General features: G+C 55.6%; 2 protein-coding genes across 2 annotated transcripts in view; both read left to right on the top strand.

The window, feature by feature from the left end:
• Positions 1–5,409, top strand: part of EHD4 (EH domain containing 4) — an 80,378-nt gene extending 74,969 nt beyond the window's left edge. The window contains exon 6 of the mRNA XM_021695627.1: positions 1,369–5,409. Coding sequence (XP_021551302.1) covers positions 1,369–1,905 — 537 coding nt within the window. The 3' untranslated portion in view covers positions 1,906–5,409. The remainder of the gene's footprint in view (positions 1–1,368) is intronic.
• Positions 5,410–9,224: 3,815 nt separating this feature from the next.
• Positions 9,225–18,849, top strand: part of SPTBN5 (spectrin beta, non-erythrocytic 5) — a 43,061-nt gene continuing 33,436 nt past the window's right edge. The window contains exons 1-8 of the mRNA XM_021695742.2: positions 9,225–9,335; positions 9,607–9,774; positions 12,447–12,563; positions 14,645–14,802; positions 15,331–15,559; positions 16,387–17,024; positions 18,287–18,425; positions 18,546–18,778. Coding sequence (XP_021551417.1) covers positions 9,225–9,335; positions 9,607–9,774; positions 12,447–12,563; positions 14,645–14,802; positions 15,331–15,559; positions 16,387–17,024; positions 18,287–18,425; positions 18,546–18,778 — 1,793 coding nt within the window. The remainder of the gene's footprint in view (positions 9,336–9,606; positions 9,775–12,446; positions 12,564–14,644; positions 14,803–15,330; positions 15,560–16,386; positions 17,025–18,286; positions 18,426–18,545; positions 18,779–18,849) is intronic.

Below are 18,849 nucleotides of genomic sequence, written 5' to 3'. Positions count from 1 at the left end.
GGTACCTCTCATAATTCAGAAAAAGTTTGTCTCTTGCAACAAACAGGTGGTTTCTTCCCTCAGGCAGTGAGAGGGTGCCCCCTTGCCCCCGCACCCCAGCCAGGGCGTCTGAGGGGCAGTAGCTTTTCTCACCTTAGAAGTCTGATGTAATGGTCCCCTTGCTCTCCCTCTCAATTACTTAGCTTTTCCCTTTCTAATGACTTTCTTCTATTTCATGTTAACATTTTTCCACTGTAAGCTAAGTCAAACCCTTTTTGAAAGTAGACAGGAACTAAAAAAACTAGAATGTTTTCCCTCTTTTAGAACATAAGCTCCCTAAGGGCAGAGACTGTGGCTCTTTGTGGTTATATTATCCCCAGGCTCCAAACAGAGCCTGGCAATAACTGTTGGATGGGTCAATGGATGAAGGATGGATGCAAGGATGGATGGATGGATGGATGGATGGATGGATGGATGGATGAGTAACCAAGGAGAACCAAGGTAGGAAGGACTGCTTCTACAGGGCCATCCACAGAGCCTATGTGGCATCTACAGTTGGCTCCCATCCCAGTCAGGCAACTGCTGTGTCCCAGGGCCCTCCCCAGTTCCTGCCATGTTCCTGACACTCTGTCTGCTAATGGGCCAGTTCTCCTGGCAGGTGGAGCTGAGACCTGCCCTGCCCGGGCTAGTGATACTCAGCCCCACTAGCTGGATTTCTACTCACCCTCCCCATTCCTACTCTTTTCCCACTTACCAGTTTCAACTTTTACTTATTTGTACCTTAAACAACATTTTTTTAACATCCCAAAACAACATCCTTAAATAATTGTTTTACCTAAAAAGACCCTGTGACACAGCTTCATGTTACAGCACAAAAGAGCATTAGTCAAGAGGCAGGAGCCAGGTGCTCTCGTTTTGGCTCTGTCAGAACACCCCATGTGCTGTCCATCAAACAGGGTTATTCACCCCTGCCCTTCCTTACTCCCAGCATTGTTGTAAAGATCAACAGAAGTATGTCGTAAGATCACCTTAGAAGGTAAAATGTTTAATCTCTAGAGCACACACACACACACACACACACACAAAGGCAAGCTTGAAGGAAGGGTGTCCAGAAGCTCTAGGGGACAGCAATCCCTCACGTGGCTGCCCACCAAAGATTAGCTACTGTAAAAAAAAAAGTTGTGTTCTATGCATCTTGTTTCTTGTTCCAAAAGCCGCTCCTGGATCTGGTGAATTCGGGTGTGGGGACCCCACCAAAGAGAGAGAGCTCTGGAGCAGCCCAGGGATGGGATGTCTGCTTAAAGGAAAATTCTGCCTACAGCTCACCCTCTCCCTGTCTGCTTCCTAAGCAAGGGCCTGTGACCAAGTCTGTGGTTTCTCCTCTTGCAGGAACAGCTGGAGAACTATGACTTCACCAAATTCCACTCGCTGAAACCCAAGCTGATCGAGGCAGTGGACAACATGCTGAGCAGCAAGATCTCGTCCCTGATGAACCTCATCAGCCAGGAGGAGATAAGCATGCCCACGCAGCTCGTGCAGGGCGGGGCCTTCGACGGCACCACTGAGGGCCCCTTCAACCAGGGCTACGGGGAAGGCGCCAAGGAGGGTGCCGACGAGGAGGAGTGGGTCGTGGCCAAAGACAAGCCCATCTACGATGAGCTCTTCTACACCCTGTCGCCTGTCAACGGCAAGATATCAGGTGTCAACGCCAAGAAGGAGATGGTGACATCCAAGCTGCCCAACAGCGTCCTGGGCAAGATCTGGAAGCTGGCTGACTGTGACTGTGACGGCATGCTGGATGAGGAGGAGTTCGCGCTGGCCAAGCACTTCATCAAGATCAAGCTCGATGGCTACGAGCTGCCCAATAGCCTGCCCCCCCACCTTGTGCCCCCCTCCCACAGGAAGTCCTTGCCAAAGGCCGACTGAGGGGTGGGCTGCTCTCAGGGCAGGCAACGGGCGGTAGGGATGGGGGGGGAGGGGGGGAGGCCCGGGCCTGAGGCCCGTGCTGCCACTGACTTACTGACCCTGGCCACGGCACTGTCCTCTCTGTGCCTCAGTTTCCTCACCTGTGGAATGAGGAGGGCAGACACAGGTCACTAGATGAGGTTCTTTCACCTCTAAAATTCCCTGAGTTTCTATTAAAATATTGGGAGGCAGAGGGGGGATAAGGAGATTGAAGGGTTGAGAAGAAAGAGAAATTGACCAAAGAGTACTGGGAAGCCTGGAGAGACATAGACATTTCTGGATAGAATCCCACAACCACAGGGAGTGAGCCGGGGGCTCTTCCGGAGCTGGCGAGCCTGAGCTGCGCTGGGCCACACATCATCATGCACCTGCCTTGGCTCCTGTCTGTCCCTTAGAGGGTACCAGGAGGGAGCAAAGTTGATCTTATTTATTTCGTTTCCTGCTGTGTTGAGAGTGGAACATAACAGAGCACAGAAGGTTTCTGTTCTCTCCAGGCCATCTACCAAAGAGAAGACTGCTTCCCCCGGGTTTGTGTCTGTGTTTGCCCCCATCCCTCCTGCGGGCTCGAGCAGGACAGGCAGCCAGGCCAGCAGAGAGCATCTGTGATACCCAGCACCCCCCTGACTAACCCACCCAGAGCTCCCCCCACCCCGGACCTTCCCAGCAAAGTTGCATTTGGTTGGGAATTTGGAACTCAGAACCTTTGTTAGCCCCTGGCAAGATTTCTAGTATTCAAGTCATGTTGAAGTCTGAAGGTTGGCTTTTCTTACTGGTCTGTCCAATAATTTGTAGCAAGGTCTATTTATCATAATGAAACTACAGTAAAGGAAAGAGGTGGTTCTCTGCAGTCGTCGGTGTGGTGACATGTCCCCAAGGCCCCTTGGTCAGTGACAGGATGTAAATTTAAACCCATGTCTTGGTGCCTGCAGTGTGGGGGGCCTAGGGACCCAAGGGGAATGCAAGGTCAGCCCGCCTCAGGTTGTCAGGTAGTAAAGGTCATTCTCTAGCTTTAGACACTTTTTATTTTAAAAAAATGGGCATTTTTATTATGTCCAGTTTTTCTTACAAGAAAAGCCTTTATACAGAAACAGGACAGACTCTTTCATATGAAGCCTTTTCTTCAAAAGGCTGTGAGGCTCATAGTGTGCATGCCCATCACAAGGCGGGATTTGGTTCCTGAGTGTTCTCTCTCTCAGTCTCCGTATAAAGCTCTCTGGTCCACTCACTCAGGTGCCCGTCAGGTGGAGGCGGAAGCGGGTAATGCTCACTGCCACCTTCCCTCCTCTGTGGGCTACTCCCTTGTTATTTACGCAATACAAAAGAGAGGCACAAAATGGTGATGGCCACATGGCACCGAAGTGAAGGAAATCAGAACAGTCCTGCCCGAGCCTTCCAAAAACCACCGTTTTTTCTTTTTATGATATTGCCTGTGACATCAGGGTCAGAAATGCAGACTTAACATTTTTATTTTGGGGAAGCTTTTATCCAGATGCCACCCCTCACACTCCCTAGTTTACTTTTTAAATACTATCACTTTAAGAGAAGTAAATTCATAATAGGATTTTTAATCTTAATAAGCACTTTGAAATTAATCAAATACGTAGCAAAGAAAGGTTTATGTCAGTACTGTAATATAAGCAGATGGTTTGGTGAACGCATGAGGACCCCCAAGTGTGTACCCACAAGGGGGTCCTCCAAAGGGCAAAGCAGAGCGAAGAAGAGAAAATTCATTGGTCCAAAGGTTTAGCGATGCCAGGGTTAGCTGATTTTCCATTCAGAATTATCCTATTCCTTTAGTTCTTCCCAATCGTCATAAAGATATATATATATATATACACACATACACCACATGAGTATGTATTCTTGATACTTGTCAATGGGTATATATGCAGATATGGCCCAGTTTTGTCTATGCAGAGACATAGAGGAAAGCTTTTAGCAGACTGAGGTTTCTGCTTTCTACACGGAAGGAAACTTCTCGTGGCACTGTGATCGCCACCCCCATGCCGTCAGGTGGGAGAACATCTGGCAGCTGCATCCTTTCCCTGAGAAAGAAAAAAAAAAAAAAGGAAATCACATGCCCATTTTTCGTAACATCTTCTCTTACAACATGAAGTCATTCATTGTGAAAAAATTGATTGGAAAGAAAAGCCCTGGAAAACCTCAGGGATGGCTGCCAAGGATGAGGACCCGTATGTTCCCAGGACCTGCACAAAGTTCCTTGAGTCTGTGTCCAAAACACCCCTTATCCTGCCTCCCCGTGCAGCAGGGCTGGGGGAGAGCAGAGCGCTCTAGAATTCTGTTCACACTGCCCGACCGCATTGCCTTCCCCACATCACCCCAGTTTTCAAAGTACTCCCTCGGCAGAGCGTTCACAGCAGGGCAGGAGGGTGGAGATAGGTAAACTCTAGCACTGAGACTCTCCATGCTCTCCACAACTCCACGGAAGAAGATCTAAGAATGTTGACTCCATTTTCCACACAGCCCCTGGTACCAGGTAATAAACCTCCGCAGCCCTGAGTTTAGGGGGGATGTCAATTTCGGCCTCCCCCTCCCAAAGTCAGCTTGCAAGCTGGAAGCCTGCCAGTGAGGCCCTCCTGAACCGATCTGTAAAGAAACGTTGCACCAAGACCTCTCACAGCCCTCCGGTTTCGTGGCGACATGCAGACGTCACTCCAGCCTCGTGCTCCAGCCCAGCTTTGTACATGGAGTCCTTCCTTACTGCACACTGGCATGGCCCACGGGTCCCCCTGCGATGGGGAGGGCCATTCATCTAGCTGACTCTCGTCTTTCCAGGGCTGGACTGGGTTCTCCTTGGAGCACTTGTCATTATGGAGCTATAGCGTCTTTCGATTTGGAGTTGTGGTTCCTCCTGCAGGACGGTGGGCCTTTGAGGAGTTAAATTCTGTATCATGGGACTGAGTGTCCAGGCGGGTCAAAGAGCATGTGCGGAGAAGCCAATGCCTCCTGCCCTCCCCTCAACCCGCACCCTGATTACCAGCCCACAGGGGAAGCCTCCACAGAGCCCTGGCCCCACCGCCCCTGACCACAGCCCTTTGCCATGCTTCTGCTGGGCCTCCCGAGAAGCCACCTGTCCACCACACAGCGAATGTCTTACGCTGCAGCCCACTGCCCAGCGGGGGGCTTAGCCACCAGTCACGGCCTGACAGCCACCACTGGGACCTCCCCACTTTGCACCATTACACTCCTTCATTACGCCCAGAGCAGTACCCCAGGCAAATTGCCTTGAAGATCAGGAAAGCGGTTAACAGAGGCGCTGTTTATTTCCTCCGCAGAATATAGCAGAGAAATAACGCTCTTATGACAGATAACCACTGAGTTTAATCAGGTAAACATGGGCCTAATTTAAGAGTGTATCAAGTTACGTGTCCATTAGCCAATGCAGTTAATACACAATGCTTCTATTTTCTTGTAATCTTGTTTAGAAGTGTCAAACAAACGAAACAATCTATTGATCAATAAACTTCTGAAAAATTTACTACCTTTCCAACATTGGTTCTGGTTTTCCAGTGACCCAGTTGTCTCAGGAGTAAAGCAGGGGGGCACCTGGTGGCTCAGTCATTAAACGTCTGCCTTCAGCTCAGGTCATGATCCCAGGGGCTTTGCTCGGCGGGGAGCCTGCCGCTCCCCCTGCTTGTGTTCCCCCTCTCGCCGCTGTCTCTCTCTGTCAAATAAATAAAATCTTTAAAAAAAAAAAAAGAGTAAAGCAGGGATCCAACGGAAATGAGGCAGAGGAGTTAGGGGGGAGGGTGTGCCCCTCTGTACGCCACCCCTGTGACCCCCAACTCTCCCTATGTCCTCTAGGCTGGGAGACTCCCAAAGTGGGGCTTTTTGAGCTGGAAAGCAGCTCTATCAGCTGGGGGCAGAGGCCAGGTCTGGGAGCAGGCCCCAGCTGAGGATGACTGGAGACCAGGACGGAACCATGGAAGGAGGCCCTTTGGACGCTGGGAAGGGCATCGCTGAGCACCCTCAAAGGAGTTGGGTGCCTGCTGCCTCATCCTGTCCAGCTCGGAGGCAAGCCCCTGTGCCTGAAGGTGCAGGAGTGCTAGGGTGGGCGCCCCCTGGCCGGCTGGCATTGCTCCTGCCTCTTGTCAGACATCTGGGTTTTTCCCACTGTGACCCATCTACCCTTGTGGTGATCCAGACCCGAAATTTCCTTTGCAGAGCACTCCCTACTTCCCCACCCTCCGTCTGAGCCACAAGGTTTGGGTGGGATAGACACCTCTCCGGGGTGGGTCATGATTGGCTTCAGCCAATGAGAGTATTTCATCCCCCTGGTCACAAAAATTGGTTCAGGAATGGACATGTGGCTCAGTTCAAGCCTATGAGAGCCAAGCCCCTCAGACTTTTCTTCCAACTCTTGAGAGAAATGTTCTCTCTTCTCTGAACCATGCAGTGTAGAGCAGTGAGCCCATTGGTACAATATGAATGGTATTGAGAGGAGTGTCCAGAGCTACTGGGGGCAGAGGAGTGAGGTTAGGCTGGCAGCAACCACCCTCTGGAGCATGAAGGTGAAGGAAGCATGGAGAAAGGCAGAGGGAGTCCAGGCCTATGGTGCCATCGTTTGAAACTGCTGGATCAAACCTCACCTAAAGTCCTCCTCCTGCCAAACATTTCAGTCCTCTGGGCCAATACCTTCCTTTTATGTTGTTTAAATCTGTTTGACTTGAGATCTTAGTTACTCACCACATAAATAATCCAAAACTAGGTACTGACTAACAAGGGATTCTCCTTTCAGCAGGGGCTGCAATCAGTGGCAGCAAGAGGAGCCAGGCCTTGCTGCATGTGCAATGGCTTTAGCTGCATCTGCTAAGGAGAGCGAAGGAGAAAGAAAAGCAGGCTCAGATGGTTAAGCAGCTGCCTTCGGCTCAGGTCATGATCTCAGGGTCCTGGGATCAAGCCCCACATTGGGGTCCTGGCTCAGTGGGGAGCCTGCTTCTCCCTCTCCCTCTGCTTCTCCCCTGCTCATGCTCTCGCTCTTTCTCTGTATCTCTGTGTCTCAGATGAAGAAATAAAATCTTTCTTTTAATGAATAAATAAAATCTTAAAAGAAAAAAGAAAACAAAAAAACAGTTCCCCAGCCCCACTCAACAACCTAATACAACAACCTCTGCTGAGGTCTGTGTGCAAAGCATCATGCAGCTCCAGCCTGTCCATTGGTGGTCACATCATACAAGATGCCCTGGGCCAAGGCTCTTAATAGGAGGAGAAACAAGCTGAGAGAGAGGGGCTAGGTGGCAGGGAACCTGCTAGAAGGAGCAGGATTTTTAACTGGGGCTGATAGGATAGGAAAATGTGGACAATGAGGAACAGAAGGGACATTCTAAGCTGAAAGAACAGCTGAAGCCCCGATGCGGGCAGAAAAGCTCTGGTCCCTTTGAGGCAATGGGGAGTCTTCATAGGCACGAGCAGAGCTGTGCTCTGGGGGGTAAACTGGGGGGCTGTGCCTAGACTGATGTGCGGGCAAGATGTCGAGTCAGGGAACGGTGATGGGGCCGTGTGGGGGCAGTGCAAGTAGACAGGGTGGGACGGTAGACCGTGGGGTTCTGGGGAGCACGGAGCAGCTGCCCCTGAGGATGGGCTCCATCTGGGGCTGTGAGCAAGGAAGAAGCCCGGGCTCACTCCAACACCGGGAAGCCAGCCAGTGGCGGGAGGGACCTCACAGGGAGAGGGCAACAGGGAATGAAGCTCCTCTCAGATGCAGGGGAGCTGCCCCCAGCCCGAGAGCGCCATGGCCCTCACTCCCAGCCACGGGCCCGGGGTTCCAGAGTGCTTTGTCCTGCGCAGCTCTGGAGGGCAGGCTGTGGCCTCACTCCTCTCTCACCAGCCCTGGCTGCCAGGGACACCTGCCCGAGAAGTGCCGCATCTCCTCTCAGAGTCTCTGGGGCTGCTGAATGAAACCACAGACACCCACCCCAGACCAGTGACTATGACCCCGAGGTTAGCCAGAACATTTTGTGAAGCCACCCGAATTAGAACTCTCACTGGCATGCAGTTCAAGATTGCTCAGGGAGGGAGAGAGAGTTGCCTGCGGGCTCCCTCCACAGACCCTGCCCTGAGCCCTGAGACCCAGACAGCTCTGTGGAAGCATGGGTGCTGGGGGCCTCACAATGAAGCCCCCCAAAGTGAACACTGTGTCCCTGGCTTTGGAGGAGACTCTGCCATTCCCACGGCCTTTGCAGCTCCTAGTTACCCTCTCCCAGGGAAAGCCCCCTTCAGAAAGTGGCCCCTGGGCGTGAGGAGCACCCACCATTCAGCCCTGGGCCAAGTCAGGGCCTGGAAAGCTGAGCCTGGGGTCCAAGGACTCCCCTCCCTCTATGGTGGCATTCCCCTGGACAGGATGAGAGGGCTGGCATGCTCCCTCCCATCTCCACCCCTGTGGGTGCTCACAAAGAGGCCCTGCAGTGGTGCCAAAGGGCAGTCCCAGACTGGGAAGTGGGGGCAGAAGCTTCTGACCAGGGGCTCTGCCATGTGGGTACCTGGACTGCAGCACCCCCATGGCACTCCCACCCAGAGCCAGCTCGGGGAGCTCCCACGGGCCTCTGTGCTTGACAGCCAGGACCCCCACCTGACACTGGGAGCATCGGAGGTGGGGGGAGGATGAAGGAGGAGATCCTGGGGCCATAGGCTAGAACATTCCTGAGCCACCCCCTCCCTGTCTGGACCACGCCCTTTGGCAGGTGGGAGGACAATGCCCGCTGTGTGCCGTCACCCCTGCCCCGTGGCTCAAGAGGAGGGCCATGGTGTGGCCCCGGCTCCAGCCTTGGCCTCTCCTGTGGTTCTCTCCCTCCCCACGCAGCCCCTACTATCTGCCATTTCCATCCGTCCAGTAGGGTCTCCTTCCCGGCACAGACATCGCCAAGGCGAGTCCTGTTTTCCTCCTACCTGCCCTTTTCATCCTGAGAAGCAGCAGCTAGTCGCCCGTGGTCCGAGGAATCTGGAAAGTGGGGTGGGGCAAAGGGCTCGGAGGCATTTAAGTGTAGGGCACCAGCCGGGAGCCCCAGAACCTTACCTGGCTAGGCCCTAAGCCACAAGCGCCCCCTCCAAATGTGGGGACCATTCACACTCCTTCCCCAATCTCCATGCCCCTCAACATCTCCAGCTTAGAGAAATACCCAGTGGCCCCTCATCCCTAAAGGGCTGCAGGCCTGCTGGCTGGTCGGCCCCACGGTCCCCAGCAGCTCCTTGGGGCCACAGGGCACCTGCAGCAGGAGGCCAGCCCCAGAGCCCCAGGGCAGCTCCCCGAGTCCTGTCCCACCATGGACTCTGCGTACGAGACGAGCCACATTCGCAAGCTGCAAGTACAGCACATGAGGATGCAGGAGAAGACCTTCACCAACTGGATCAACAACGTCTTCCAGCATGGCCGGGTGAGTGTAGTGGGGCATGCCCCGCAGCCTGCCTCTACTGTCCCCCTCACTCCCTGGCCAGTGGACTCTGGGGGCCAGCTGTGAGGTCATCTGGCTGAGACTTTTCGCAGACCCCAGAGCCCAGCTGAAGCTGCTTCTGTTGACCCTAAAGCCCCGCTGAGGGCCGTGCTCCTTCCTTAAGGAAGCTGCTCTGGCCTGCCCCTCCCCGGTGCTGGGATAGGCCAGACAGGAGAGGGGGGCTGACCCTGTGCCCTTTCCCCACCCCTCCCAGGTGGGCATCAAGCTCCAGAACCTGTACACGGAGTTGGCTGATGGCAGCCACCTACTTCGGCTGCTGGAGCTCATCTCGGGGGAGGCCCTGCCACCCCCCAGCCGGGGTCGCCTGCGGGCGCACTTCCTGGAGAACAGCAGCCACGCTCTGGCTTTCCTCAGGGCCAAGGTGGGTGCTGGGGAGATGGCTTCTGGACAAGGAGCTGGAGCGGGGACGGCGGGCATCGGCTGGGCTCCTAGATCATCTTTCCTGGGCTGGCCGGGGCAGAGCAGAGGCTCTGGAGCCCAAATCCAGGCATAGCTGCTGGGATACAGAGGTCCAGAAGGTCAAGCCCTTCCTTGAGCAGCGCTCCCAGCTTAGAGGGCCCCAGACCAGCCCGGCCGGAGCAAGGACATCCGTGTGGGTGGGATTGAAGTGCACTGCTGCCTGCCATGAGAGAACTGTGGGATTCTAAGCCGAAAGATTCCCTATACTCAACTCTCTCCTTCCCTAACTAAGGAAATAACTTACCAGGCAAGACCCACGGTCAGTGGGCCAGTCAAGCCCGGATGCGGGGCTGTGGGGGGCAGGCTGAGAGGAGGACACCGGAGAAGAGCCCCGGACACTGAGCTAGGTGGTAGAGGGAAGAGGTGCAGGTCTGCTTTGGAGAAGCTGGATCCGTTAGCAGGCAGGGGCTGCAGCAAGCAGGATGGAGCCACGGTCTCCCGAAAAAAAGAGACTGGCCAAAGAAATAGTCATTAAAAGGAGGCAAAAGCTCCAGGGCCATGGAAGGACCCTCATGGCCAGCGTCAAGGGGCCTAGGCAGGGGTCGTTTATACTGGGAGCCAGGACGGGGGAAGCCCGCAGGTCCGGAAGCCATGAGGAAGCTGTTCCTGGAGCCTGCAAGTCACTGAGCTGGAACTGGCTGGGCTGAACTTGGGTGTGTGTGCCTGTCACTTATGTCCTGGGTTGGAGGTCACAGCCCCCCGGGAGCCTGGCTTGCCTGAGTTAGAAGCCAAAGCTAGGCATGGGGCCACTGCAGTCCCCAAGCCCAGGGAGGAGCAGAAAGCTCACAGCCACAGAATGCCAGGCCCTTTTTTGGTCCCGGGGACAATAGCCTGTGAGCCAGCCACCACCCCTCCAGGTATTGGGAAGAGTGGGCGCCCCGTGGCCCTTGTCAGAGGCTCTGCAGCTCCCCGCGAGCCCAGCATGTCACTGATACATAGTCTATGAAGGTGACAGCCTTGTCTCCACTCTACATACTGTTGCCCCAACACAGGGTTACCGAGCAGCAGAATGTTGCTCGGTAAATGAGCAGCACTCATTTCTGAGACCGTGTCATTTGCTGGGCACTCCATGCCAGGCTCTGGGGACCACAGGCAGCAAGCCCAGGCCTGGCTGCCAGGGGCCTGCAGTTTCAGGGAAGACAGTGGATTTGAACCCAGATCAGTGTGTGCTGGTAAATGTTTAACAAGCCACTCTCAGCGCAGGGGGCATAAAAGCCCTGCTTTGTAGCATTTGCTCATTTCCCTGGGATTGCAGCCTCCACCACAGCTGACTGCAAGCTACCAGTGTGATATCACTAAGCACAAAGTGGGAAGATCAGCCTTCACAAGCTGGTATGAGCAGACTCCAAGGCCCCCACAGACCAGCTAGCTGCTCCAGCTCAGGTGTGCCAGGAGAAGTCTGAGCATGGGGCGGGCCCCACTGCGATACCCAGGGATGCAGCCCTGCCCACCAGGTTGGTGGTTGGCTGAAGCCGGCTTCCCGCCGGTCTTATGGAAAGTCGCCCCTCTTCTTTCTCCATTCAGTGCATACTTATCCATTACCCACTATATGCCAGCCTCTCTACTAGGGAGGCATCAGAGAACAAAACCAAGATCCCCACCCAAGCAGGGTAAGGGGATCGAGCATGTGTGTTTGTGCAGGAGGAATAGTCCCTGGGCTTCTATTTCAAATAAGGTGGCTATTGAAAACACCATTGAAAAGTGGTATTTGAGTAAAGACTTAGAAGAAGAGAGGGAAGTAGCCATGTGGCTATTGGGGACGGTATTTTCAGACAGTACAAAAGGCCCCAAGGCCTGTGCCTAGAATCCCAAGGAACAGCCAGAATCCCACAGGCCTTGGAGCGCTGTGATCCAGGAGAGGAAGACGGAGCCAGAGGGTGAAGGGGCCCAGGTCCCGTGCGGCTTTGATGTTTATTCTGTTCCTTTCTCCCCTCATTCATTCCTCCTCCCTGTCCATATAGGCAAGATCTAGGGCAGCAGGTGTTCAACTTGAGTGCACAGGAAAACCACCTGAGGTCTTTGTCCAAATGCAAGTCCTGGGCCCTGGCCCAGGAGAGTCTGATTGGGTAAAAAAAGCAGCTTGGGAATCTGCCTTTTTACCAGGAGATGGACCACTGATGAAGAACGCTGAGATTGAAGTGGGAGCCAAGGACCCAAGCCCTCCCTGAAGATCCCCACATGCCCTGAGAGGTGGAGGCAGACAGTTTCTGTTGTCTCTTGAGCTCATATATTGACTATGATGACCCCTCATTTCCAACCCCCATGGCTGAACCACTGATCTTGGCCTCTGTTTACCTGTAGCCCACATACAGGGAGATCCCCCACCCCAGTGGTCCAGCCCAGTTCACCAGGCTTGGGTTTTGCCCGGGAGGACTTGAGTCCAAAGCTGCAACCATTTAGAAAGTCTTCACCTGCCTGGCATTGTGCCCTGCCTGTTCCTCCCTTGGGGACCTCCTGGGACAGGATGGATTCCAGGACCCTCCCATCTGGCAGCAGGCCCCCCGGATTTTGGGTACTCTGAGTCTTCTCTGGTACACGGGCTTCACGGTTGAGCCCCGCCAATTGTGCCCACAGGTGCCAATACCCCTCATTGGGCCAGAGAACATCGTGGACGGAGACCAGACACTCATCCTGGGACTCATCTGGGTCATCATTCTGCGTTTCCAGATTTCCCACATCTCCCTGGACAGGGTATGTCCCAGCCCCCAACCACCCAGCCCCAGGCCAGCCCAGCCCTGGCCTGGCCTCACCCCCGGCCCCTGGAGACAGAGCAGCTCCACCTGACTATTTAGGAACCCCACAACAGACCCTGGCATCCACACAAGGAATACCCACTCTTCAACCACGGGCAAAGAATTGAGAATGTCAGAGAGATTGTAATATGCTAAAATGACAACTAGATGCACGGATTTCAGTCCTGGTCTGGGACAAGCCATTCACAAGTGAGGGGTTCAGGTGACTGCCCAGTGCCTGCCTTTCACCCCGATTGGTTGTTCCCTACTTGGCACTGAAACCCTCTAACTTCTATTATACCTCTAATGTGCTATTGGGAGAAATTAGACATGTGGAGGGAGTCCCAGCCCCAGAATTTTCCAAATCCCCAGTATCCTCAACACCAAAGAGATGGTCCTCCATCCTCCTCTTGTTCTACCTCGTTTTCCCACAACTGAATGGGAAAGAGTAAAAACATAAAGTCCTTATATTTATCAATTTTCATAGTTTTATGGTTTCCAAAACCTCACCTAAAACTCAATTCCAAAAGGTTATAAAAGCCAACCTAGAGAATGAGACCCTAATGAAAAGAAGCCATAGATCTGGCTCAAATCCAGGAGGACCCTTGAAACCCATCATGTGACTGTGAGCCCCAGGACAGCAGGAGCGTTGCCTGGATATGTCCCCAGAGTCTCGCACCTATGCAATGAATGAAGAGATGGGTGAATTTCTAACTGGCCTCAAGCCCTTCCATGTGGCTACCCTCCCTTCCTCGGTCCCCTAAGCCAGTTCCAGGTGCCCTGGCTGCCCTTTCCCTTGGGAGCAGCAGGTGAGTCATCCCCTGACTGGTCACCCTGCGCCCTGACCGGCTCAGGCTCTGCTCCCTGCCAAACAGACGTAACCGGAGTAGGCTGCCCCTACTCCCTCCCATGCTCACCCTCAGACTCTCTCCTGGGTCGTGTCTGCCAGCCAAGCCCAACTGCTTAGGGCATGAGCTCTGGGCCTCGAGGCTTCCCCCCTGCACTGCTGCCCACCCAAGCTCCGGGCCCAAAGGGCGAAGGAGGAGAGGCAGCCTGCTCTGCTCTGACATTTTGAGTTTATAACCAGGAATTAGTGGAGGGGTGGAGCAAATGAGAGGAAGCACGAGTTGGGGAGGAAGGAGGAGAGGGGCCTTTGGGGGGTGAGGGTGAGGGAGTGGGTGGAAGGAGAGTCCCAGTAAGGGCAGGACAGGGCCCGGGAATGGAGGCTGGGGGAGGGGAGTAGAAGAGGGGGAAAGAGAAGCACTGAGGGAAAGAGAGATAGCAGGGCAGGTTGCAGGCAGGTGGAACCAAGAGTACCGGAATAAAGGAAACTGTCAGGAAGAGAAACATTGAGGGAGGGAGGGGATTGAATCCAAAGATGTCCTTGCCCGGCCTGACGAAGCAGCACAAGCTCTGCCCTCAGCCGCCCTGTGAGGCACCCAGGCGGCAGACAGGGGGGCTCACCCGTCAGAGGCAGGCTGTCAGCCACTCCCCGGCAGGCAAGCCCTGCCCTGTTGGGGGAGGGATGCTGGGCAGCCTCCTCATGGCCCCTCTGCTCCTCCTTGTGTCAGCCCTAGAATGGAAATCGTAATGGTGCCCCGCTCCTGGGGCCGCGAGAGGCTGGAGGGCCACGGCCCTGTGCCCGGCTGGCAGACAGCCCCCCGGGGACCAGGAGCCCGTCTAACAAATCCCAGCCTCAATTCCTCATTCCTCAATGTCCCGCCCATGAGAAGGCCTGGAGAAACGGGAGCTCCCGCTGTTGTGGTCACCAGCTGTGACTCAAAGCTGGCTGCTCAGATGCGACAGATTTCAGGCGTCCCACTTCTTTGGAAGGACGATCTTTCTCCCTCAGCCCCAGTCCCTGCCCACCACAAATGAAATCAGTCAAATCAGGTGCTCTGAAGAGAGAGCGATCTGCACCTGCCTCCAGGTCAGGGGAGAAGGATCACAACCCAGCCCAGCCTGCCTCTCCCACGGCCTGCGGGTCCTGCTGCCTTCCCAGCCGTCCCTGCATGGTGACCCGCTGTCCCACCCTGCCAGGAGGAGTTTGGGGCCAGCGCAGCCCTGCTGTCTGCCAAGGAAGCTCTGCTGGTCTGGTGCCAACGGAAAACAGCCGGCTACCCCAACGTCAACATCACCGACTTCTCCCGCAGCTGGAGTGACGGGCTCGGCTTCAGTGCCCTCATCCATGCACACAGGTGCGCCAGACGGAGAGCAGACGCGGTGCCCTCCCAGCCCCTCAACCTCCCTCCTGTGGGGCTCCACCACCCAGCCGAACACCGAGAATGGGCTTGGGTCCTGAACCCGCCCATCTCCCACATCCCTCTGGCCCCTGCACCCGGGGCTCGGAAGTAGAGCAGGCTGATAGCCGAGGCCCTCCCCCTTCCCTAGGAAATCCCGTGGAATTGGCCCACATTTGCCTCGACCCCTGCCTTTCTCCACTTTCTGTGTCCCTGACTCTATTCTCTCTCTATCCTCTTCCTGGCAAGTACCCACCCCTTTGGAGTTTCTCCCCCTACACAGAAGCCTGGCCCCCCGAAGGAAATTAACCCTCCCCTCTCTATCGGAGCCCCATTCCTTCATTAGCGGCTCAGATTACCGACAGGGGAAACGAATGTGTGGTAAGGTGTGAACGGCCAACGGGAGCTGGTTGGCCTTTTTACCAAGGTCTTGAGACCCAAGCAGCAAACGGCTCTGGTGAAGAGCTGGGCCTGCTCTCTGTCCAGGCCAGACCTGCTTGACTACTGCTCCCTGCGTCCTGAGCACCCACTGCACAACCTTGACCTGGCTTTCCGCGTGGCTGAGCAGGAGCTGGGCATTGCTCAGCTGCTGGACCCCGAGGACGTGGCGGCCCCCCAGCCTGACGAGCGCTCCATCATGACCTGTGTCTCCCTCTACTACCATCACTTCTCCCGCCTGCACCAGGAGCAGACGGTCCAGAGGAGACTTGCTAAGGTTGGTGACAAAGCGAAGGGGGCATCGCGGAGAGGCGGCGGGAGCATGGGCTCTGGAGTCAGACACACCTGGGTTTGAAGCCTGCCTCTGCCACTTCCCAGCTGTGCGGCCTTGACCATGTCCCCTAACTTTTCTGTGCTTCCTCTGTCAAATGGAGCCGATAATGCCTGGGGTAGCAGAAGGCTGCCATGAGTTTTTGGGAATGTTGGGCTCAGCGCCTAGCTCGGGGCCTGGCACACAGGAAGAGCCAGGTGAGCTCCATCCCCTCTAGTCCCTCCCCCTCCCCCCTGCTCTTAGGCTGTTGAGCTCCTAATGGGACTGAAAGGCTCAGAGAGCTGGACTTTGTAAGGAGAGGCACAGAAGCAGCTCTGCTGGGCTCAGTCCGTTTTGGGGAGGCTCTCTTCCTCTCTGGGCACACTGGCAGATGCGGAGGCCTGGGAAGCTGTTCTTAGGGTTGGTGTCTCAGCTGGGCATGGGGGAGACGATCAAGGCCAAGGGCTCTGAGCTTTAGGGATGTGGGGGCCTCAGGGAAGGGAAAGACAGCTCAGAAAAATAGTACCCCCTAGACGTGAGACCAAATGGGGTAAAATAAGATGGAGGAAGGCAGGATGGGTGCCCCACATTCCTGGGTCTAAGTGTGCAATGCAGGCCAACCCGCTTCTCTGGGGGCTGGGAGGACCCCCACTTTAGTGCAACCTCAGCTGGGGGGAAGGAGCTACCACCCACCCAGGGAACCCTGGCAGTCACTCAGCAGCCAAAAGAGGAGTACCTCCATTCCAGGGCCTGCTCCGGGGTGCTGCCCCGTTCCCTTCCCTTGCCGCCTCCAGATCCTGAGTCAGCTGCAGGAGACAGAGGAGCTGCGGACCCAGTACGAGCAGCTGGTGGCCGACCTGCTGTGCTGGATCGCAGAGAAGCAGGTGCAGCTGGAGGCGCGGGATTTCCCAGACTCCCTAGCCGCCACGCGCCAGCTGCTGGTGGCCTTTGCCTGCTTCCGCACCCAGGAGAAGCCGCTGCGGCTGCAGCAGCGAGGGGCCACAGAGGCCCTGCTCTTCCAGCTGCAGACTGCGCTTCGGGCCCAGAACCGCAAGCCCTTTCTGCCTCACGAGGGCCTGGGCCCTGCAGAGCTGTCCCAGCGCTGGGCAGGCCTGGAGCGGGCAGAGGCCTCCCGGAGCCAGGCCCTGCTGCAGAGGATCCTACAGCTAGAGCGGCTGGAAGCCCTGGTCCGGCGCTTCCAGCACAAGGCAGCCCTCAGGGAGAGCTTTCTGACAGACACAGAGTGCATGCTGGGCCAGGCCGCAGCCGCAGCCCCGCCAGCCAGCCTGGCCACAGTGGAGGCGGCTGCCCAGAAGCTGGGCATGCTGGAGGCCAGCATCCTGCCCCAAGAGGGGCGCTTCCAGGCCCTGGCCGAGATCGCAGACGTCCTCCAGCAGGAGCAGCACCATGGCTGGGCAGATGTGGCCTGCAGGTGAGCCCAGGGCACGGAAACCATCCTCAAAACAGGCTAAGGCCCCCCTATCATACCCTTATCTTTCCATGTGCCCATTCCTGGCCATAGAGGTGTGATCTATAGGTTCAGGGATCCCTTGAAAAGATCTAACTCCCCCCGATGCCTGAACTTCCAGCATCCGTAATTGACCCCTTTTGGTAAAGCACCGCCCTTTCTAGATACCTCTTACTAATTCATTCACTAAACAAACATTTATTGAGTGTCTATTATATCCCAAGCACTGTGCTGGGTGCTGGGGATTTAGTAGTGAAGAGGACAAACAATAATCGCTCCCCTCGCAGAGCTTACACATAACGAAGGAAAACAAACAAAGTACATATAATAGTATGTGAGATCGTGATAAAAAATAGTAATAAAGTATAGGGGATTGTGAAGTGCCAAGATGGGGGGAGGGAGTTAGATTGGGTGGTCAGAGGAGGTTCACTTTTGAGCAAAGACCAGAAAGGAGTGAGGGGCCAGCCATACAGATGTGGGGACAGACTCTCCCAGGGACAGGGAGTGGCTAGTGCAGTGCCCCAAGGTGGGCACATGCCTGGCATGTGTGGAAAATAGCATGGAGGCCAGTGTTAACCGAAGGAACCAGTAGTAGCTGAGGTCAGGGGAGGACAGGGGCAAAGGGTGGAGGCAGACAGCATGCTGGGATCTGTAGGGCACGGTAAAGACAAGATTGACTCAGAGGCAGATGGGGAATGAGTTGTGGGAGAGCTTGAGCAGAGGAGTGACACAATCTAACTCCTCTTCTCCAATGATCACTCTGGAGGCCACGTCGGGGACAGACAGAAGGGGCAGAAGCAGAGAGACCATGTATGAGGCTATGCAATAATCTAGGCCAGAGAGAAGTAATGGAGGCGAAGACAAATGGTGGGATTCTGGATATATTTTGAATCCAAGAGGATTTACAGACAGATCAGATGCGGGGTGTGAGAAAGTGAGTTCTCCAGATTTTAGCGCAGGCACCTAGAAGGTTGGAGTTGCTATCTATCATCTGAGATGGGGACTGGAAAAAAGGCTTGGGGGCCCTGTAGACCTGAACCTTCCAGGCCCTCCTTCTGGCTTCTCTGCGTCTAAGAAGCAAGAACACGATGCCCCAACCACCCCAGGCTGGGATGCTCCAAGCCCCCAGCCACCAGGCTCAGGCTCCTCCCTGACCACCAAGGCCCCCACTGGCTTAGACCCCCCCTCAGCCCAGTAAAGACCACCCCTATTCTCATGTCCTCTAGGCAACTGGAGATCACTGGGCGCTGGGAGCGACTCCTTGAGCGTCTCCGAGGGCAGAAGAAGCAGATGGCAGACCTGCAGGCTGTGCTGAGCTTGCTGCAGGAGGTGGAGAGTGCCTCCAACCAGCTCAAGGAGCTCCAGGTGGGCCCCGCACCAGCAGACAGCTCCCCCCCAGGCCAACACAGCAGGTGCCGGAGCACGGGAACTCAGGGGGCCCCAGCGCTCTGGGGCTGCAGCAATCACTTGTCCACCCCTGGCCAGGTGCTGGCCAGCTCCACAGCCTGGGGGCAGCAGTTGGCAGAGACAGTGCAGCTGCTGCAGAAGCAGGACCTGCTGGAGGCCCAGGTCTCGGCCCACGGAGCCCATGTGCGCCACCTTGCCCTCCAGACCGCGGAGCTGGACTCGTCCCCAGGCACTAGTGTGGAGGTGCTGCAGGCCAAGGCCCAGGCGCTGGCCCAGCTCCACTGGAGCCTGGTGTCCCTCGTCAAGGCCCGGTAAGAGCTCAGCCCCCTCTTCTACCTTCTCCAGGATTTTCGTGTAACCCAGTGTACCTCCTGCCCAGGTT

This window comes from Neomonachus schauinslandi, chromosome 9 (genome assembly GCF_002201575.2).
Source record: "Neomonachus schauinslandi chromosome 9, ASM220157v2, whole genome shotgun sequence".
Taxonomy (NCBI): Eukaryota; Metazoa; Chordata; class Mammalia; order Carnivora; family Phocidae; genus Neomonachus; species Neomonachus schauinslandi.
Note: the sequence above shows the minus strand (reverse complement) of the source record. Positions and strands in the feature narration are given on the sequence as shown.